The 24020-nt window shown below is 36.2% G+C and overlaps 1 protein-coding gene across 3 annotated transcripts in view; it reads right to left on the reverse strand.

Annotated features, from left to right (window-relative positions):
• Window positions 1-24020, reverse strand: part of rept (RuvB-like helicase 2 rept) — a 190777-nt gene that overhangs the window by 107849 nt on the left and 58908 nt on the right. For all 3 annotated transcript variants that reach the window (XM_090394501.1, XM_090394503.1, XM_090394502.1), the window contains 2 exons: window positions 23856-23997; window positions 394-523 (listed from right to left, as the gene is read on the reverse strand). In XM_090394501.1, the coding sequence (XP_090250627.1) occupies window positions 394-523; window positions 23856-23997 (272 nt within the window). The remainder of the gene's footprint in view (window positions 1-393; window positions 524-23855; window positions 23998-24020) is intronic.

Below are 24020 nucleotides of genomic sequence, written 5' to 3' on the forward strand. Positions count from 1 at the left end.
ATGACATCTCTGGAGCCAACTAAACAGAGTTAGGACTGGATATGGCCACTGTGTGCACTCATTACATCTGTGAGGAATTTCACAGTCACCCTATTGATGTGTGGTGCTGTGCAGACTATGCACCATACCACTGATTGACACACACACTCCTTCCCTGGAAGCTTCAGGAAATTGCATTTATCCTAGATAATGCCTTCGATTGGTTAACTGAACTCTCAATCTGTATAGTTTTGCTCATTAATTTTTTGTATTTTTCCCTGTATGCTAAATAAATAAATTAATTAACACACACACACACACACACACACACACACACACACACACACACACACACACACACACACACACACACAGATTCTGAATTCAGATCAGTTTTACAGAAAACAAACTTACTTAATTCTTACGCCTATAGACTTCCTGAAAGCTTGAGTAAGTGCTTCTGTTTTTGACATTTCTAACGAAAACACTTCACTCCCAGAAATAGCAGTAAATGGAGTATCTGATCCAAGAGCTTGTGCCATTCCTATTAAATAAAAAATTGATTTAAATACTGAATGACTGGCTTAAGATAAGTTTCTTAAGAGAAACTTATAGTAGTACACCTCCAAATCAAAAAATTAGAATAATTAAAGAAAATGTGTTGAATGATTTGCAATTCTAATTTATTACATAGAAAATAATTATTACCAAATATCCATGAATTATCATCATCTAAATCTATGTACTTTGCAGATTACATAACCACGTAAACACATAAAAATATAATATAATAAAAAAAACTTATTTTTACGGCGATTTTGCCTGCTTTTGTTTAGGAGTGCCCTTTTTGTGATGTCATTGGCTTTTTACACAAGAATTTTTAAGGCATTGCAGATGTATTTTAGAAACAAATATATGTAGCATAATAGAAGAAAATTCGCACATACCTGTTTTTTGGATGTGTTGCCTGTCTTCTTTCTGCTGTTATGGTGTTGAAAGGGAAGTGGGGGAGGGGGCTTAGGGCAATGTGGGAGAATTAATTTGAAAAAAAAAAAACCCGGGTTTTTTTATATAATACAAAGTAGAATATAAAGAACAGGGAAAACACATGAACTGCTATTTCTGTTTTTCCCGTACTCTGTATTCTACTTTGAATTATATAAAAAAAATGGGTTTTTCAAATTAATTCTCCCACATTGCCTTAGCCCCCCCTCCCCCACTCCCCTTTCAACACCATAACAGCAGAAGCATGCACACCGCATTAAGAAGACAGGCAACAACATCCAAAAAAAAGGTATGTGCGAATTTTCTTCTATCATTCTACATATATTTGTCTCTAAAATACATCTGCAATGCCCTAAGAATTCTTGAGTAAAAAGCCAATGACATTAAAAAAAGGGGCACTCCTAAAGAAAAGCAGGTAAAATCAATGTAAAAAGAATAGTTTTTAAGACGAGTAACATGGGAGTTTTCCCAGAAAAAATACCTATAAAAGAAAACTGTTATTTGAAAATGTTCACAAAATTAGAAAAATTTTTAACATGGTTCAAAATATTAGAATATTCCAAATTGTTCTGCTTGGTTTTGAGGAGAGCACAGAAAGAGAATATATTTCAGTAGCTGTGGAACTGATCTGTGTGTGTGAAGAACTGTTTGCATGTGAATTTCAGTTAATCATTTGCTAAACATGAGTCGAACGAGTGAGACATCAGAAGCTAAGAAGTTTTGTATGGTGTCTCTACACAAAGAAGGCCAAACTCAACAGTTTATATCTAAAAATTGAAATGTTCTCAAGCAAGTGTGAATAGAGTATTGAGACGGTATTCTTTCAAAATAATCGATCAAAAGGTAATAACTACATCAAGAAATGAGAGGAGATTGAAGAATATTGTGAAGAAAAAACACTTCCAAAGTGGAAGGTATTTTCACAGGAAATGGAAAGAACTAGACGTGAATGTGAATCTACGACGTTGAGACGACTTCACAAATTGGGTTTTAAATCACATGTGCCGAGGCGAAGTCACTTATGACTTCCAAGCAAAAAGGCAGCTAGAGTGCGATGGTGTAAGCAAAGACTGTTGTGGGGTTAAGAGAACTGGTAAAAGGTACTTTTTAGCAATGAAAGTATGTTTTGTGTGTCCCATGGTCATCAAGGGATACATGTTTAGCACCAACAAGAAGCATTTGATAAAGAATGCAGGAAACATTTAGTGAAATTTGCAATCTCTGTCATGTATGACTTGTATGACTGCAGAGGGTCCAGGTAGGCTACAAAAGAGTCAATTCTAAAACATACTAACTTTTTCAGCAAGATTCAAGTCACAATTCCATGACCACTACTAGACGGCTCAAAGAAACACAAATCAATGTAATTCCTTGGCCGGCAAACTCACCAGATTTAAACCCCATTGGAAATTTGTAGGGAATTATGAAGAAATGTCTTCAAGAAGTTTCCCCAAGAGTCAAAAATGAACTTGTTTCTAGTCTGCAGACCATATGGGCATGTTTTGATAAAAAAGACTACCACTAGTAAATAATATGCTCAACCATTTATGAACAGTTATAAAAGCTTAGAGGGGATGCAATAAAGTACTAATTATCATGTTGTTTCCCTTTGACTGTAATTTTTGTGCATTTATTTTCATATTATTCTAATATTTTGAACCACATTAAAATTACTTTAATTTTGTGAATGTTTTCAAATAATAGTTTTCCTATAATTTATATTACAATTTTATGTGTTTACATGGTTATATAATCTATAAAATATGTAGATTTAGTATTACTAAATCTACATATTTGGTAATCATTATTTTCTATGCAATAAATTAGAATTGCAAATCATTCAACACATTTTCTTTGATTATTCTAATTTTTTCATTTAAAAGTGTAGTACAATACGTGAGAAAAGAATTATATAATAAAATATGCCATTAAAACTTTTTAATATGTTGATACCATAATGACATTTAAACCATAGACTAAGAAAATAGAAATGATATCCCTTGATCATCCATGCCAACATATTTCTAATCATTACTAATGTCTTTGTTGGCATAAAAGAAATAAAACAGATAAATTATTTTGGACTGCAGAGAGAACTTCTGTGATGGATGAAAATTTTTTCTGCGAGTTTTCTGCTTTGTCCTTTCAAAGTCAGTTTTGGATTTCTTGTTACTGTTGTCTACGTAGCTCAGTCAGTATAGACAAAGCCCTTTGGCTGGAAAGACATGGGTTCAATTCCCATCAATGATGTGAGGATTCATGACTTATTTCTTATTTTTCACGGTATTAACAACACCACAAACACTTTTATCAACAAAGATGTTTTATTAACGCTAATACTTCGCTGATTTTCAACTCAGCATCAGAGCACAGCACACTTGTAAACGCAACAGTGAGTGAGTGAAACAATATAATTGCAAAAGACAAAAGATCTAAAGTCCTATTTCTTGGCACCTTCTAGCAAGAAAAAAAAAAAAAAACAGCAGTTATCCAGGAGTTTTTCTTAGGATAACCGTCTCCCAAATTTTTGGCAAATTAATGCAACCATATTTGTTAAGGTTGGGAGAATTCTTCAAAGCCATTGCTGACTCAAAAAATAATCTTTCAGATCTATAACGACTCCTAAATAGCAAGCACATTCATTTTCCTCCATCTAATCCTGAGTGAAGGAGTGTCCAAAGCGTGGTCTGCCAGTCCTGACTTGCCATAGTAATAGTAGCAAATGTATCTTTCATGTTCTTCCAGGCGGATGTTCACTGATCTTCCTGTTTGCCCATAATAGGCCAAGTCACAGTCACACGGAAATTTATACACTCCTGGGTGTGCTAAAGGGTGAAGTTTATCCTTAGGTGAGCGGATCAGAGTTGCCAGCTTGACATGAGGTTTGAAAGTGATGCGAAGACCATGTTTCAACAATACTTTGGCTATCTTTTCCGATGTACCTCTGATATAGGGAATAGAAATGGTCATGTTGTATTCTGGTGTATTAGGTGAGGGCAGAGTAATGGGCCTATGTAGTATTTTATCTATTTTGTAGGGATTGTAGCCGTTGGCTAAGAACGTATGGTGCAGGTATTGGAGTTCAGTGGTCAGAGCTGTATCGTTAGAACAAATGGCTCTGGCTCTGTGTGTAAGTGTTTTTAAAATGCCGTACTGTTGGACTGCATGATGATGTGATTGTTTATATAGGCATCTTCCTGTGTGTAGGCTTTCTGTAAATAGAAAAAGATAGTGATCCATCTGAAAGGCAGGTGACTAATGTGTCAAGAAATGGTAAACAGTTAATGACACATTAGTCACCCGCCTTTCAGATGGATCACTATCTTTTTCTATTTACAGAAAGCCTACACACAGGAAGATGCCTATATAAACAATCACATCATCATCCAGTCCAACAGTACGGCATTTTAAAAACAATTACACACAGAGCCAGAGCCATTTGTTCTAACGATACAGCTCTGACCACTGAACTCCAATACCTGCGCCATACGTTCTTAGCCAACGGCTACAATCCCTACAAAATAGATAAAATACTACATAGGCCCATTACTCTGCCCTCCCCTAATACACAAGAATACAACATGACCATTTCTATTCCCTATATCAGAGGTACATCGGAAAAGATAGCCAAAGTATTGTTGAAACATGGCCTTTGCACCACTTTCAAACCTCATGTCAAGCTGGCAACTCTGATCCGCTCGCCTAAGGATAAACTTCACCCTTTAGCACACCCAGGAGTGTATGAAGTTCCGTGTGACATTGACTTGGCCTATTATGGGCAAACAGAAAGATCAGTGAACATCTGCCTGGAAGAACATGAAAGATACATTTGCTACTATTACTATGGCAAGTCGGGACTGGCAGACCACGCTTTGGACACTCCTTCACTCAGGATTAGATGGAAGAAAATGAATGTGCTATTTAGGAGTCGTTATAGATCTGAAAGATATTTTGAGTCAGCAATGGCTTTGAAGAATTCTCCCAACCTTAACAAATATGGTTGCATTAATTTGCCAAAAATTTGGGAGACGGTTATCCTAAGAAAAACTCCTGGATAACTGCTGTTTTTTTTTTTTTTTTTCTTGCTAGAAGGCGCCAAGAAATAGGACTTTAAATCTTTTGTCTTTTGCAATTATATTGTTTCACTCACTCACTGTTGCGTTTACAAGTGTGCTGTGCTCTGACGCTGAGTTGAAAATTAGCGAAATATTAGCGTTAATAAAACATCTTTGTTGATAAGTGTTTGTGGTGTTGTTAATAACCGTGAAAAATAAGAAATAAGTCATGAATAACCATCAACACCTAAGCTTATCTGTTAGAATGATGTGAGGAACCTTATCTGGTCTCTTTCAATGAAAGGTGAGTTAGCTGGTCTCATACAGAGGTAGGGGTTTTTTTCACCAGGAAACTCAGGTTTTTCGTTTCCCAGAACAGGCAAACTGGCCTAGTGAACACACATGGATTACAGTCATGAATACGTCCCAACCATATGCTGGTCCCAAGCATGGATAAAATGGGGGGTTGGGGAAACCAATGGTGAACTACCCTATAAAAATCTCACCAGGAATACTTTGTGGGCGATGCCTGCAAAGTCACCTATGGTCGGAAACTAGGAAGATCAGTTCAGTTAGTGTTGTTAATAGTAATAATAATGATATTAACTTTTCAAATATCATGAGTCTACTTCATAAAATAACTGCAGATAGAAATAAAAAACAAAAGAAAACTAAGTGCACAACACATGCTTAATCTGAACTGTTGATAAATCAATAACTCCCCTTCCCCACTATTTCAAAACAAAACATACCTATCGACTTTACAGGAAGTATAACACAAAATAATGATGAAAACAATTTTATCCATTTGCTCCCTAAATGTTTATATGCATTATATCTAACGGAGAAAGCATGTTGATACATATGGATATAAAACAGTACTAAAAACAACAACAAAAATTCAAAAAATTTCATCTTTAATTTCATACTTCAGTGCAGTGAAAGTATGTTGTTGAATAAATGGTTAGAAAAGAAAAGTTATTTTCTCAATAATATCATTACTAGTATTAATGCTCCTCTATGAGATGGCCTATTGAGGCGACACACTCACCACATGCCATGAGAAGAACCTGAGACCTCCCATGCTTTCTAATCACAATCTGTAACCAGCTTCCATTCCAGGATGATTCTATGTTGTACCTCCAACCTCCATGTGCTGCAAAATCTCAAGTGTCTACACTGTAAGATATCCTTTACTAACTTGTGAATTTCTATCATATCTCTTTTCATTTGTCTATTCTTCAAACTTTGAATATCACATTCCCTCAATTTGTTCTCATATGCATAATTCTACAATCCAGTTATAATCTTAGTTACTTGACACTGAGTCTTTCTTAGCTGTCTTCTCATTTCCCTGGAATCCAGGTGACCATGTCTGCCCACAAGTCTGTATGTAGTCATAATAGTGAAACATCACCTACTAGAACAACATCAAACTGAACAGAATTAAAGACAGGTATCAACAATGTAAGAAGCATCAGTGAGAAAGAAATGATGCCTCTTATATATGAACTACAAAAATGCAATGTTGAGAAAGATTGGTATTATGGACATGTAGAAAAACAGATAAGAATCTGCTAAATAATAACTGTAAGATGTTATACTCAGGCAACAACTTATAATAATAGATGATTACTAATTTATTTCCAAAGGCACTACTAGTTTAGACTTTTTAGAAGACTTCATCAGGTGCATAATACATAGAAAAAAAAAATACATAAAAACATTGCTTGGGTACATCACCAATGTTCTAAATTATTTAAGGATTGCTCAAATCAGAATTCAGGGGACTATGTACATTGTAATTCCCCGAGGACATGGTCTGACGAGCCATTGCTGAATAGCAGAGGCGTAACAATGAGAAAGGTTGTGGCTGAGGTTTTGACATTAAAGTGAACAAGATTTAGTGCAATTTCTATTGATTCAACGATTTTTCTTTCAAGTTTATCATAGCATTTGTAAATAATTTCAGATCTATCCCAGTTTACTGACATACCTATGGTCATCGGGATCAGAAGAATTAAGAACATGACTGGATAAGGCAGAGGCCCTGGTTCTACCATAGGTGATATCTCTGAGATGTTCTTTGATATGAAGCCTAACTGATTTCTCTGTTTGTCCATAATATGAGGAATTACAGTCACACACCTGGATAATTCAAATTGCTGTTTAGGTTTTACTGATCAAAGCCAGGATCAAAACTTTGTTAGGAAGGGGTGTACAAATCTTATATTTCTTGAGGATTTTTGCCAGTTTGGATTAGAAATAGCTGATATATGGAAAAGTGATATAACCTTTCACACTATTACTTTCTTTGGCACATTGTGTAGGAGGATTAAACAAGAGTTTAGAAATCGACTGTTTATGATAACCATTCTTCTGAAAAATTGATACAAGCAGCTTTAATTCTTTGGCAATTTCTTTTTCATCACTGATGAGAGTATGCACATGGATTCCTAAAATAGAAATAATATCAAATTTTTGAGGTGGATAATGATGGGACTTAGCATGAAGATATCTGTTGGCTTTCTTAATATCATAATAAACTTTGATCCTGTCTCTATATTTTTACATCTGAGATATTCATGTTGTACTCTACCTTCATATAGAGAAAGGATCAAAGTTTGTTATAATATTAAGTACTTGTTGGATAACAGGTTTCACAGAGATGTTGGAACATGATGTTAATAATTTGAATAAATCCTCATCAGAGAAACTTAAGAATAAGAAGTCTTATTGAGAATGTTATTGCTGATCATGATATTTTCACATTGGTTCAAGATATAAAGAACATACAGGGATCTGAAGAAGGATATGACCACCATTTAATTTTGAGCAGGACAAAAATGAGTAGCACACTAAAACTTAAAATATACAAAACCTTCAAAAATGACAAGTTGAGCAACTTTGAGAAGTAAACTGTAAATTCAAACATATAAATATTATTGGATTAAAAATAAATAACCATACCAGAATTTTGCAACTCTGACCACAACCTCACAGACGTCTCCTTTACCATGGAACAACCTACACCCAATAGGTTGTTCTGTCTTGTGTCCTTTGGCACTACAAGGGTGACAAATGGGAATATCTCCACGATTACTACTCTTATATTTCAGTCTGACTACTGTTTCTATTATCGTGATCCAAACATCTGCTCAAACCAAATAACAGTACAGTCTAGTACAAGAAAATATTTTTCTTGTAATAGGCTATGGCAAGTGGGTGAGTGGCTTTCTGGAGCCGAGTGCAGCTGTGAAAACTGCACAGGAATAAGTTTCCTAAACTGGTTATAAGTTTATATGTATGAATATTAACCTCAAAACTTAAATCATATGTAGAAGATAAATTTTGTGAAGAACAAAGTGGCTTCCAAAAAAGGACAATCATGTCCAGCAAAAATCTTAATAGAGAAGCATTGTGAATTCCACATAACATTTGTAATTAGCAGAAAGTCTTTAACAGTCTTAAGGAACAAACTGTGCACTATACTCAAAAAGTTAAACATTCCAAATCAGCTAGCTGCTTATAGCAATAACTCCATCCATCCATTTACTTGTCTGTACAAGGATATGGGTTGAGTCCCCCCCTATTGAGGGGTTTACTGGCGTATTAATGCAGCCAGCTTGCCACTCCTCTGCCGCATCCCATAAGGGCAGTATTCTTGACTGTAATCCGTGTGTGTTCATGAGGCCGGTTTGCCTGCTTGCAGGATGAAAAACCCCAGATAAACTAGGGAAAAAAGCCCTGCTACCCACACCCAAGACCGGCTAACTTGGCTATGGCTGAGGAAGATCCTTAAGCTCCTCACATCGTCGAGAATCGAACCTAGGACACTTCTTCCCCAGGCATACGGTTGCGAAGCGCAACGACACTAGGCTAACCGTGTGGACATAGCAATAACTAACATGTATCAAACAACCAAACAACTATAAGAATTAACAAAAAAAGTTACAGAATGAAAATCAGTAAACAAAGAAGCCTGTTAAGAATGCTCAATGTCACCACTCTTACTTAATGATGAATAGTAAAGAAATGAAAGAAACAATATAAAACCAGCATTTAAAATGGATCATGGAACTATATTCAATACTCTTTTGTTTGCAGATGACCAAATAATCATACCAAGAAGTGAAGATGAACTCCAGAGATCAACATACTGTTTAAAAATAATTGCTAAAAACTTTGGAATGCAAATATCAACAGACAAAACAAAAATTATGGCTTTTAAAAGACCATCTCCAGTCAGAAGTAAAATCATGATTGAAAATAATATTTTAGAACAAATTAACTGCTTCAAATAACTTAGATGTGCTGTATATTATATACAAAAAAAGCTGACATTGATATCAAAATTTCAAACTTCCTACAGATAACAAGGATGATCAATAATATTTTCAAACCTAACCAAGTTTGGTTAGTTTATATTTTATTTTGCACAAAAATAAAATATAAAGGTCATAATGTGCCATACTAAGGTTACAACTACACATACGCAGTTAAAGAAAATTGTCAACAATATGCCTGTACAAAAATTAGGTTCCACAAAGCAGCATCTACATAGAAACAGAATTGCTGCAGAAGGCCTAGCAACACACAAGGTTAAAGGTTATAGTAGTACAAAAATTGTCAACAATACAAGTTAAATAAACAAAATGCATGTACAAGCCAAGGAATGCAGTATCTACATATAGTTAAAATTATAACAGATGTTTTTACAGCCATACATAAATAGGCAAAAAGGAATTATTATAAAAGATGCATGCATAAAAATAAAATTTGGCAATGTGGTATCTACATATAAACAAAATTACAAGAATGTTACACAAATATACAAGGTGTCCTACAGCAATACATAATCAGTCAAAAAAAATTAGTAAATAATATGTATGCATAAAAGTTAAGCTGGGCAATGCAGTATCTACATATAAACAAAATTACTGCAGCATTTAAGGTAAAGTACATAATTAGACAATATAAGTTAATAATAAAAAAAATGCATGTACAACACCAAGCCAAGGAATGCAGTATCTACATATAAGATTACTACAATAAGATTACAACAAATGTTATTACAGTAATACATAGAGTTAAAGAGGAATTATTATACATTATGCATGCATAAAAATTAAGTTTAGCAGTGTGGTATTTACATATTAACAAAATTACAACAAGGTAACACAAGGCTACAGAAATACATGATTGGTCAGAAATTAACGTAATGAATAATATATACAATAGTATTCAACTCCTGCACATATACATCACAAAACATTACATACTGTGAAGCAATATAGTATTTACATATAAACAAAATTACAGTCAAATGTGTTTGTATAAATTAATTCTTTGTAAAAAATTAAAAACATCATGCAATCTGCCCAAATCTTTCAGCATCTGCCTGAGTATACATGGTCTGGCCAGGTAGGCAAAAATTTCATTCCTCTCTCGTGCAAAGTGCTGGCACTCTACCAGTATATGATAAATAGCGAGATGTGTATTGCTTTTTAGAAATTATGGACTTTACAACCGTGTTATAAATAACTATTTTAATTTCCCGACATTTCGACCTTCATATTAAGGTCATCATCTGGAGTATATACAAATATACAAGGACAAGCTAAGTTACATTTCACACAGTAAGCTAAAGAAACAATGATTTGATCAATGGTTATTCTACTGGCATGACCTCTAGTGAGAAAAAAAAAATAAATAAATAAATAAAATACAGATAAAATTACATATTAATTAATTATCTAGAAACTACATCAAAGTTAAATTCTATTTAAGATAACATGAGAGAAACGTTATTTCTTATAGATAGTTTTCTTACAGTAACAATGATGTCTTATTTTTAATATTACAATTGTTATATTAAATTTGAATATCTGGAATTCAAATTTAATTTAAAATTTGAATTCCGGTCCTGTTTATAGTTAACTCTTGGGGAGAAAGGTTCGTAGGTAGAATATGTGCCTTCCATATGCTTGGGATTTTTAGGCCATCATTATTGTTCAGATTGGGGTGGTTGATAAGAATCTCATAGGCTTCCTTAAATTTGAATTCATACCATGTTTTAGTGGGATGTAAACAACTGATTCTATGTAAAGTGTTCAGGGCATGATCAGAAAGGTCAGCTTCAGCATAATTATTAATTTAATGTATCAGTTATGTTCCTTTTGTCTGATAGGAATCGTGGGTCCTGTTTCCCCTATATATGGTAGATTACAGGTGCAATAAATACGGTATACTCTGGGGTGGGCCAGCAATGGGTCTTTGGATGAGTTGAGTAAGCTTTTTAATTTTGATTTTGCAGGAGGTTTAAAGGTGGCTTTAAGGTTGTATTTTTGTAGTATTCTGTTTATTTTGTCTGATATCCCTTTAATGTATGGAATGGTTACAGGTTTATTGTAGTCTTACTTATTTTTGTTTTTAAGTGGGGTCTTGTACAGAATTTTGTTGACAGTGTTTTGGCTGTAACCATTTTTTAGAAAAGTATTACTGATAACTTTAAATTCGTCTTTCAGCACTTGTTCATTGGAGCAGATCTTCAAAGCCCTATTTTTTACTATTAATGACACCTAGCTTTTGTGTTGGGTGGTAGGAGTTTATGTGTATATATTGGCCAGTATGTGTCGATTTCCAGTAAACAGTGAAGGAAAGACTGCCAGAAGGAAGATGTGTGACAAATGTATCTAGAAACGGAATTGTGTTCTGTTTTTCAATCTCAATTGCGAACTGTATGCATTTATGTTGTCTGTTTAGGTTGTTAAGGAAAAGTGTCTAGTGTCTGGCAGCCATGGAGCCAGATCGCAAAAACATCAACGTATTTACGCCAGACTTTGGGTTGTAAAGGAGAGGAATCTAGAGCATATTGCTCAAAATGTTCCATATAAAAGTTAGTAATGGGGGGGGGGGGGATATTGGCAAGCCCATGGCTGTGCCTTCTTTCTGTAGGTAGAAAACATTTTGCCATACAAAATAACCAGAATGTAATACTTGCACAAAGAGCGCAGTTATTAGCTTACTGTGTGAAATGTAACTCAGCTTGTCCTTGTATATACTCCAGATGATGACCTTAATATGAAGGTTGAAACGTCGGGAAATTAAAATAGTTATTTATAACACTGTTGTAAAGTCCATAATTTCTAAAATGAATGCTAATCACCGTGCAACACTAAAAGAAAAAATGTGTATTGCATTTTTCACACTTGGGAGAGTCATTAGCTCTCAGTGAATAAGAATGCGTAAGATGACTGTGACCTATGCAGAGCCTAGTGAGAACAACTCTCTTCTCTTTATTCATTGACTAGAATGCAATGCTTGATTTCAAGTTTAATGTCATATAATTTGTTTGTTAATGCTTCATACCATTGAATAATTAGCTTTGATCACATAAACTGTCTATAGCTTGTATATGGTACTGTCAAACAGTACATGGAGAAAGTTTGAGCTGATTTAGCAGCTGCAGCCTCATTTCCCTTAATTCCAATGTGGCTGGGAATCCAGCACAACTGAACATCAAAATTAAGGATTTTCATTTTGTGAAACAGGTGTAACAACTCATAAAGTATTGGATGTGGATTATGCATAGAAGAGGAGATAGCCTGTGAAGAGCTCAATGAGTCTGTATAAATTATACACTTTTGGTAGTAGTTTTCTTTTATATGAACAAGTGCAAGCTGAATGGTATGTAACTCTGCTGTATAATTACTGCAATCAGGTGGGATCTGGTTGGAGATAATAATGTCAGGAAACACAGCAACACAGCCAACAGAGGTATTAGTTCTTGAACCATCAGTATCAGAGTGTGCTGCTCTGTGTGCATTAAACAATTGGAGGTAGACAGATGATGGAGTATGAGATTTCTGTAGCTGACAAAGTGAGAGGTTGCAGGTTGGTGTGCAAACCTGCCATGGAAGGATGCTGTTATGTTTAATGTAGGCAATGTTGTCAGCATTTATACCAAGCGCTTGCATAGTCTCTTTAATACGCATACCAAAAGGACGTACGTATGGCAGTTTGAAGTGGTGGTATTGAGTTTCCCAGTGCAGAGAAAAGAGACTAGTCCATGTAGGATGATCTGGGAGGAACTTTATCTTTAGGGCATAATTAAGAGACAACTGTTTCTGTCGAAGTAATAGAGCTGGTTCATTTGCTTCAACATAAAGACTTCTGGTGAGTGATGTGCGAAAGGCACCAGTAGCCACCCGTATACCAGTAGCTATCCGTATACCCATCACAGTGTAACCTGTGATGGAATCCAACCATCACAGGTTACTCTGTGTTGCAGAACCATAGACTTAAGACCCATAATCCAGCTTTGAACGTATAAATGCACGATAAAGGTGGAGCAACAAAGTTCAATCAGCCCCCACTTATTAGAGGACAGAGTGCGAAGGTTCAACTCTCTCTTGCACTTTTCTCTTAGTTGATGAATATGTACTAGAAATGTAAGTTTACTGTCAAAGATCAGTCACAAGAATTTGGCTTCTGTAGCTACTGGAATAATAGTGCGTCCCATTCTTAAGTCAGGATCTGGGTGAAGAGTGAGTTTTTGACAGAAGTGTACACAGACACTTTTTTCTGTTGAAAAGTTAAACCCATTACTAAGAGCCCACAGAGAAACATGATCAATTGCTGGCTGAAGTTGTCTTTCAATTATCCTCATGTTACAGGAGTGGCAGTAAACTATGAAGTCATCAACATATAGAGCATTGTCTACAGTGGGAGGAAGCCATTCGGTAATTGAGTTAATTTTAACAGCGAAAAGCTGTCACACTTAAGACATGATGAAATGCATCTAGAAATGCATCTTTTATACAAGTTTCTAAATGAACCAAATGGTGTAAAGTTGAGTGATGTCTACGGAACCCACATTGTGTATTGGAGAGAAGATTGTTGCTTTCTAAATACCAGAGAAGTCCGGCATTAACCATTTTCTCTATCATCTTACAAAGACAGCTGATCAGAGCAATGGGTCGATAATTATTTACTTGTGTTGGATCTTTTCTTGGTTTTAGGACAGCAATGACAATTGACTTATGCCAAGAATTTGGAAACTCTTCCTCTGCAAGTATTCTATTGTATAGTAAGAGAAGGAGATCCATAGAAGATGCTTTATCATTTCATAATGGATGTCATCAGGCCCTACTGCACTAGGGTGAGATAGTAGGAGAGTTCTTTTTAGTTCCTCCTTAACAAATGGCTGATTGTATGGCTCAAGAACTTGGTAAAAAAATTTAGCCTTTGTTTCTCTTGCTGTTCTTTCAGAATTAAAAATTCAGGAGGATATGAAGCTGTTGCTAAGATTCTGGCAAAATTTTCTCCCAGAGCTGCAATGGCTTTGGGAACACAAACAATGTGTTCTATATCTGCCTTTCATTTTACGGATTTTATCCCATACAATTTTTGGACTGGTCATTTGATTAATTGATGTAGTAAATTGGATCCATGATTGTTTTTGACTCTGACGCCTCACATATCGTGCTTTGGCTCGAGCATGCTTGAAAGCTATAAGGTTTGATGTGGTGGGATATCTATGAATATCCCATGCTCTGTACTGATCCTTTTTGGCTGTCTGACATTCTGGGTTCCACCAAGGCTTTGGATAGAGTGGAAACCAAGATGATGTTTTTGGGATGGAGGCTGTTGCTGCCTGGACAATGCACTCTGTTATATATTTTACCGCTTCATTGATAGGCATTTGACTGATGGCATCAGCATTAACTTTTGCAAGATGAGAGAAAGTGTTCCAATCAGCCTGGTCCATTTTCCATATAGGTATCTGTGTTGGTGAATGTGGTTCCTGTGAAAACACTGTGCAGAAAACAGAAAAGTGATTACTTCCATATATGTTCTCTTCAACATCTCCAATCTTCCTGAGCAGTGGAAGAATGGAGGGTCAGATTGTAAGATCAATTGCAGAATATGAACAGGTAGGCATATGGAAGAAAGTATTGAGTTTATTATTTAAAAGGGAGAGGTTATTATTATCAAGAATTCCTTCAATGATTCGACTTTGTCTATTAGTGTTGGCACTACCCCATAGAGTATTGTGACCATTAAAATCACCCATCAAAAGTATGGGTTCAGGTAGTTGCGAAAGGTTATCAAAATCTATTTCATTTAACCCAGCACTTGGTGGTAAATAAATTGAACATACTGTAATAAGAAATCCCATAGAGAAGCAAATCGCTACTGCTTCCAGAGAAGTATTAAGTTAGACCTGATGGAAAGGAATATGACTGCCCACTAAGATAGCTACTCCTCAATGAGCAGGACCGCCTCCAGTTCTATCCTTGGTAACATGAAATTGGTAACATCATGAAATTCCTGAAGGTAGGGTCCCTCATTGGGTCTTAAGTATGTTTCCTGTAGACAGAAACAGAAAGGTTTGTGTTTCTGCAACAAAATCTTGATATCATCGATATTTTGGCAAAATCCACGACAATTCCATTGTACAAATTTTCCTATTGTTTTGGTTTTATAGACTTGTCTGGTTTTTGGGAGGTTGAGGGCTTACTTTTGTCATATTTATATTTATCAATTGTTTTGGGGAAGTATGGATGGCCAGTGTCCATCTCTTCCTCTGGTAGAGTATTCAATACATCTGATGTGTTAGGGTCAGTTGGTAAGTTTAGTTTACTTTCACTGGGTACTGAAGTATCCATTTTTTCTGTGGGAGTATCTGGTGGTTTATCCTTAAGTGATATCTTTGCCATAATTTTTTTGACAAGTGTGTTTTCATCAGGTGAGATCATTTTTGGAGTTGTCTCTGGAGTAAGGCCATAGGTCATGTCATTGATGCACTCAACGGAGAAGTACTTGTGATCATAAGGTGCAGGTATGGTGAAATTATCAGATGGTGGAACAGACATACAAGTTTAAGTTGCTACTGTCACTTTCTTAATTGTTACCTTCTCAGCATAAGAGGATCTCAGAACAGGTGTGATAGTGGCTAGCTTTTTTTTTTACATCCTGGTATGTTATGTTTTGCTGTTTTCATTCTTTGTATTTCTTTTTCATCTTTCCATTTCTGACATGCACAAGAGTAAGCTGGATGATCTCCCTGACAGTTGACACATGTAGCTTTTTTTGCACAGCAAGATTTATCACGCTCTTTACTACCACATCGAGCACAGGTAGTAGTACCATGACAGGCAATTTGGGTATGTCCATATCTCTGACATTTAAAGCATCTCAGTGGATTAGGAATGTACATTCTAACAGGATAGCTGAGATACCCTGCTTTTACAGATATTGGAGGCTTAGGTGTATCAAAAGCAAGGATAATGTTCTTGGTTGGAACTAGGTGACCATCTCTACGTATCAGGATGCCCCTCACACCTGTCACTCCTTGATCTTTAAGTTCCAAACATATCTCCTCATCAGGAACATCAAGGAGATCCCATTCTGATATCCCTCCTCTACAGGAGGTTAAGTGTTTTATGAGGTATTATTGTAATTTCTATTCCATCCATTGTTGTTGCTCTCAGTAGTTTCTCAGAATGTTGCTGACACAATGTTTCCACAAGGACATCACCAGAACGCAATTTCTTAACAGTTTTGGGAGGTTCTGCCAGTCCTTCTAAACCTTTTTGAATAAAGAAGGGTGACATTTTCCCTATTGGTTTTTCACCTGTAGCATGAATGATTAAAAATGTTGATACATTTATATTAGAATCATGTCTTTTGTTTCTTACTTCTGTTTCCATATGCTGTATCTACGGTATCAGTACTTGGTGGGACTTTGTTAGGGATCCTGAAACATTTGAGGATGAAGGATTCATGCTCAAGAAGTTTTTGGTTCGGCACCAGAGCTTCCCACCCACCATGGAGCCACACATGGAATGACTGTGCTCAGGAGTGAAACGCCAGGGCTACCCCAGACGTTATACTGACACTACAGCAAGCCTAGGATCCTGACCCTGGACCATGGGGTGAGAGAGACTTACTGCAACACCGCTGACCCTTGCAGGCAAGCTCATTAGCCAATTGATCCTGGCTGGACCATTCAGGATCGCCTGTCTTGCCGAAGCAGGGGCCAAAGTAGTGCAAGACTACCAGGATCCCCCTTTCCGGATGTCCACGGGTCACACCGCATGGCAAACACGGTGGCTGGGCATTGGATCCCAGCGATGGTGGTCTGGAAAAAAGGACAGTGAAAAAGACTCAGGAGAAGTAGAGCGAAGAATACGGGAAGAAAAGCAAAGAAAAAGAGGAAAAATGAGAGGGGCCAGTACCATCACTGGGAGGTCCCCTCCACCACAAACAGGTGCCCCACATGGAGGGGAAAACCTAACCAAGTTCAAAAGCATATAAGAGTTTATAAAGTTTTGACAAGACCTTCTCTAATATATGAAAATGAATTATGGACCATAACAACTGCAGAAGAATAAAGCATAGAAACTGGAGAAATTAAATTCCAATAAAGGACAGCAGGATATATTCTCTTGCACAAAAAAGAAACAGAAATACACAAAGAACTAAAAATAGACTCGGTATTAGACAAAATATATGAATACCATAAGTGGACCAAATATATTGCAAGAACGGACAGTTCACAAGACTACCCAAAAAAGATACTCCGATACCACCCAGTTGGAGGACACAGAAATCAGGGATGACCAAGGAAAACATGGAATGAGACCAGAACAGGCCACTGGGCTCAAGGCCTTGAAAGGATGATGATGACGATGCGATACCCAAGTCTTAATAAAAATTAATTACTAGAAGACTAGACTCATACTATATTGGTTATTAACTTGGGCCTTTCAAATGAAAGGGCAAATTGTCATTTTATCCTTACACTGAGCTACCAAGATACTACAGACTCCTGGTCAGAATTTGTCTTTGAAAAGTAGTGCAATATCAAACAACTCATGCTGAAGGCATAAATATTCATAATTGCAAACAAAGTTATTTGCTTACTTCACAATTTGCTTACCTCCTCTGAGACCTCACATGAAGTCTGGCAACCCCCAAAGAATCGGTATGAGTCTTTCATCTTAAGTTTCAAGTTCGGCACGCCTTTTGTTCTCCTCCGCTTTCTTTTGATTGTAAGTTGCCGGCCATCAGAAAGTTGTTTGAACTCTCTGACTGACTTCGGAGATGTTTACACTAGAGCCTGCAAGCCTTTCTCATACATATAAATTTCAATAACAATCTTTCTAATGCTGCCATGTACAGCTTTGGCGACAAAAACATTGCCTTTGTTTTTAATACTCTAACATATTCTTATTAAAGCATAAATTAAAAAATAAATTAAAACTAAGAATATTTGGTTTTATTTTATGTCAGTCTTGATTATTAATATTTTGATCAATCTTGTTCCTCAAAATAATTCAACCAAGCAGTTGAATACATTGTGAGAGAGAGTGTTCACATAACAATTTGAAAAGACTAAAATTCATCTGCTGCAATACTATTCATTTCTGTCATAAGATTTTTTTTAAAATGTCAGTAAGTAACCTTATCAAATCGGAAACTTTTCAATCTCATTTTCATCTTGGGAAGCAGAAAAAAATCTGCTGAATCAAGTCAGAGAATTAAAGATAAGGAGATATGAATGAGAATGAGCACTGAATTTTTTATTTTATTTATTTATTAAACAAAAAAAATATTGACCTATTTTTGGAATCAGATTTTCTGGCAGTTTTGGATCTTATCAAAACTTTATTTCATTATGCCATCTTTCTGTGTGTCCCTAAAATCTTCCATGAGTAAACTGCACATTTATCCACAAAATCTGAAATTTTATCAGTCCCACACATGAGAGTTCCCAAAACCTATTGACATAACAGTGTTGTATGTGGACAGGTGGTTAGAAAGAATAAAGGAATTTGATGGAGTTTTTTTTTTTTTTTTTTTGAAGACCTGAGGGTTGTAATCATGGGGAAAACAGTATTTTGTAAAACTATCTTAAAGAGAAGAGGTGTAGGAAATGAAGGAGGTGAATGACAAGTTGGTTTTATGAGATAGAGCTGAACTGTATATGGGTGTTGACCAGCAGCTGTTCATGTTGATACATGATTTAGAGGAAAGCAAAGTGACAGTAGTGACCGGTTCAGTGGAGCAGTGATCATGGAAACACCTATAGAAAAAAAAAAAATAATAATAATAATGCAGCACCAGAGTACCTGTGGTAAAGCAAGGGCGTCAGTAAGAGAGGGATCAACAATTAAGCATACTACTCTCTTCTGAATACAATCAAGTATTCTGAGGGGAAGGGGATCTTAGGTGCATCACTCCAGATGTGGGAAACAGTATTCTATCAGGAAGATCTGAATGTCAAGAGAGAAGTACTGTTTGGAACAAAAATGAACCAAACATTTTGGAGGATCTCATGTGTTTGTGTGGATAGGCTAGATGAGAAAGTTAACCCAAAAAGAGAAAACTGATCCTGGTTGGTGAGCTGAATATTGTCAAAAGTGAGGCATGAGACAGATATGCATTTTAGTGAAATTAAAATTCACCAGATTATCCCCACCTCATTTGAGAACTGCAAGGAGATCAGTGTATAGAGCATTAGTTTAAAAATTTTGGAGCATGAATTATCTCAGCACCACAAGGTTTTAAAAATGAAAAGGAGTGGAGAGTACTGTCATCAGCAAAGCTATGAATAGGATTTGATATCAGAGAGAAAAGATCATTCATGTACAAGAGAAGGAGGGCAGGTGAAAGCAGACACCCTGGAGTACACTAGCAATGACTGAAAAATCTGATGAAATGAGGAAACATCCACATGACCTGCCATGAATGATGAAGGAGAAGCTGACAATCGATTCACAAAAGGAAGGAGGAGTACTGTAAGATGGTAGTTTGATAAGAAATACCAGACTCAATCAAATGCCCTGGAATTATCAAGAGTGACTACTTGAGGCTCTTCTGACTTTTCCATGGCCTGCATCCAAAGGCAGGTGAGATTGGATAGGAGATCTGCTACAGAATGGGAATAGCATAATCCATACTGGTAATCCATACTAAGTAATTGGCAAGTCTCCAAGCAGTGAAGAGGTTGGTTGTTGATGACTTTCTCCATTATTTTTGAGAATACTGAGGTCAGAGCAACAGTTTGATGGGTTTTTTTTTATTTTCCCTTTTGGAAACAGCCAGGATAAAAGTTTGTTCTCAGGCTGTAGGGAAGATGCCACGTCAGTATGATAGCTTGAAGAGACAAAGGATGGACCTGAGTTCTGGGGCACAAGCTTTTAGTGCAACTAGAGGAGTAGATAAAAATTTGCTCCCAGAGTTTAGGGTAGATGCCAGATGAGTGTGACAGCTTGAAGAGATGAAGGATGGATGTGAGTTCTGGAGTACAAGCTTTTAGTAAAACTGAAGGAGTACTTTCAAAGCCAGAAGACTTATTGGTATCATGACTAATGAACATTTTTCTGATGTCCTGCTGGCAAAATTTCAGAGAGAAATTTGAAATTTCACAGTATGAAATTTCAAAATTTCATACTGTGGATAGTTTAGGGAATAGTGGGAGATCTGTCAAGGTCAAATAGATGAGTTGGAGGAAAAAACTGATGCCAAGAGGTCTACCTTATCTTTAGGAGATGCTACCATTGTACTATCATCATGTGAGAGAAGTGTAAATATAGTACAGAAGTTGTAACTCACAAGCCTTGGTGAAAAATGAGCTGTAGTGCAAACTGAGTGAGAGGATGGAGTTTTTGACATGAGCCACTGGGCATATTATGTGCTGAATTTTTAGCATGGATTGCTCTGGCACAATTGGTCATCCATAACCTCTCTGCATTCTTGAAAATGTTTAAATCAGTAAAAAATCTCTAAATTCCTATAAGATGTCTATAATATTTCCCATATTTCTGTGAAGCTTTTCCCCAGTGTTACATGAAACCTGATGTTATATCTTATTCCACCATTGTATTTCTGATACAGCACAATACTCTGTGTAAACTCAAAGTTCTGACTTATACTGAAAACCCACAAACACGAACAGATACATACCAGATCACCTATGAACTGAAAGTTATGAATTATCATAAGCACAGGACTGCATCAATCATAGCATTGCTAAATCACGAGATTCTCAAATGTGTCACTCTACCAGAATAGATGCAAACTGCAGATTTTAAAAAACAGTCATAAAGCCTCAAGGGTACATACAGTAGTTCCTGGAACTGGAATCATGCTGTTTGATTCCAAGCATAGGTTCTTGGAAGATGGTTCTTCCAAGGAGATGGTTCTTGTACAAAAGATCCACAGAATGTTGAATCTCAAGAAACGCATGTAAAGTTTGATACCGTCATTATCATTATGGAGATACCATATTATCATTATGGTATCTCCATAGCCAGTCAATGTCCTACAGTTGGAAAAACCAGAGTTCAAATGGTATCTTGGGTGCAAAGAATCATTACAAAATTTTTCAACAGAAGGTGACCAGACCAGTCTTTTATGGAATAGACAAGCTCTTATACCTCTCAGAAATTTAGTTTTTTTTTCACCTTAATAAAATAAACTGGCCTGAGAATAAAGGCAATGGAAAGACATAGCAGACTATGCAGTTAGGATTAACTACTCAATCAGAGTAGTAATTAGGTTTATATAAACCCAAATTATTATGTTAGACTGGATTAAAAGCACAGTCTTACAAGCTGATATATAATGCTACAACAGTCCACTACAAATCTGCAACATCCATGATACAATCAACAATGAAGAATGAATAGGTAACCATCAATTTAAACTATCTATGGAACATTAATTTCATATTTCAGATTTATTTCAGCTGTATCATTACTTAAATTAACTTATATGTTTGAATTTAAAAAAAAAAAGAGTTCTGACTATTTAAAATGTCCTTAACTGAAAGTATGAGAATGATGGAATATTCTTATTCCTAATTCCAAGATGAGAATTAGGAATAAATCTCCTGATTTCAGGCAATTAATGCAGCCAGCCAGCTTCCCATTCCTCTGCTGCATCCCGTAAGGGAGAGTATTTTATATTTGTAGATGTGTGTTCACAGGGCTGGTTTGACTGTTTTGAGAGACAAATAACTCGAGTTTATGGGAGGGAAAAACCCTCCACCTCCATTTCAGGCCAGCTAACTCACTTTTGGCTGATAATTCCTGATAAAGGATCCTTGCATTATCGACAGGATTCGAATCCATATGGTATATTAATTCAGTATAAAATTAACTTTATTTCTTATTATAAATTAAGGATACCAAGAAATTATATACTTGATTTAATCCTTTATCAAAGTATAAGAAAACAAGTTTGAGCCTGAACTATTTTCAGGACTGGGGCAACTCATATATAGAAGCCTATGACTTCACATCACTTGCCTTAATATTTCTTTATTTCTTATTGCTCCCTCCCCAGCCAGAATCAATTATGTCCTTGAAATAACAGGAAGATTTCTCCTAATCTTAAATCTATTATTTTGCTGTATGCATTTATCAAAAAAGGTTTCTTAGTTTTTGTTTTCCACAACAAAATACACTGCTTGGAAAGAAGTTAAAGAACACTCCCACAGAAAAGGTGCATAATACCATGTAACAAGTCACATGTTTATAGATGGTATATGTTAGAGGAATATGATGCTCCCAAGTTAGTGAAACTGTGTCTGGGTGAAATGACTGCAAGAATAGAGCTGACAGATATTTAAAGAGGTGTTGTGATAGGATACCATGTTGCAGGCCTATCTATTTGGCAAATTGTTGACAAACTGGAACATTCCAGCTAAACAATTAGTGATACCATACTGCGATGGAAGTGCTACCTGCAATGAACAACCTACCACACTCACTAAATGTAGCCATAGGGTGCTACGAAGGATAATATGTAAAAATTAACATTCGTCGGCCAACATGTTGGATGCAGAGTTCCAGGCATTCACTTGAACATGAATGTGCGCAAAAAAAATTCAGAACTGAGGCTCACAACATGAGTTTCCATGGTAGACTGTAATATGCAAGCCCCACATTAGCAGAATCAACATCCAGCATATTCAGTGGTGCAAAGAACATGTGAAAGTTTGGAAGGCTGTGTTACGGAGCAATGAATCACGCTACATCCTTGAGCAGATGGATAGGTGTGGCTGATATCTGGTGAACATCTCTTACCAGCATGCATAACCCCAACTATAAAATTTGGAGGTAGTGGTGTGATGGTATGGTCCTGTTTTTCTTGGTTTGGCCTTGGACCTGTTCATGGTGCCACGAACACTGAACTCCAAGAGGTATCTAAACAGTCCGTACAATGCAATGCTTTCTACTTTATGGTGTTGCTATAGAACTCACCATTGTCTCTTTCAGCAAGACAATGCACTATGTCATAAGACTTCTGCTACAACTGCATAGTGTGTGGATATGAATGTCACCACACTTGACTAACCTTAACATAGCCCTGATCTAAACTCTACTGAACATCTGTGGGATGAACTAGAGTGGCAGACGAGGTCAAGAGACATCCTCCTCACAACAGTTCAGGAAGTTATTACATGCTTACAGGAATAATGGTTCAAAATTCCCATTGATCACTTTCATACAGTTGTGGAAAGTATGGCCCATAAGATTGCTGCAGTCATCGAAGTGAAAGGGGGACCTTCATCTTATTAAGGTGGGCATCATGGTTGTTTGTTCCTCGCATTATGGTGTGTTGACTTCTTCCCAAGCAGCATGTGCATCAGTTCATCAATTCATCTCCTATTTTATAACATGCAGTAGCAATGTTATAAAATATTTTACAGATAATCAGATAAGTAACTCACTTAGACAATTTTATTAAACTTTCATTTAAGGTAGAGAAGAAGAAAAAAAAATTAAGTAATCTCACCCATTGCAATAGCAGTTTTTCCAGTTCCAGGCTGCCCAGCAATAAGAACAGCTCTACCTGCAATTTTCCCCTCTTTAATCATTTCCAAAATGACTCCAGCAGCACGTCTTGCTGTTAACTGACCAACCATACCTTGAGATACCTATCAAAATACAATTTTAGTAT

This window comes from Typopeltis vanoorti, chromosome 6 (assembly GCF_054136105.1).
Source record: "Typopeltis vanoorti isolate ZY-2024b chromosome 6, IOZ_Tvanoo_1.0, whole genome shotgun sequence".
Taxonomy (NCBI): Eukaryota; Metazoa; Arthropoda; class Arachnida; order Uropygi; family Thelyphonidae; genus Typopeltis; species Typopeltis vanoorti.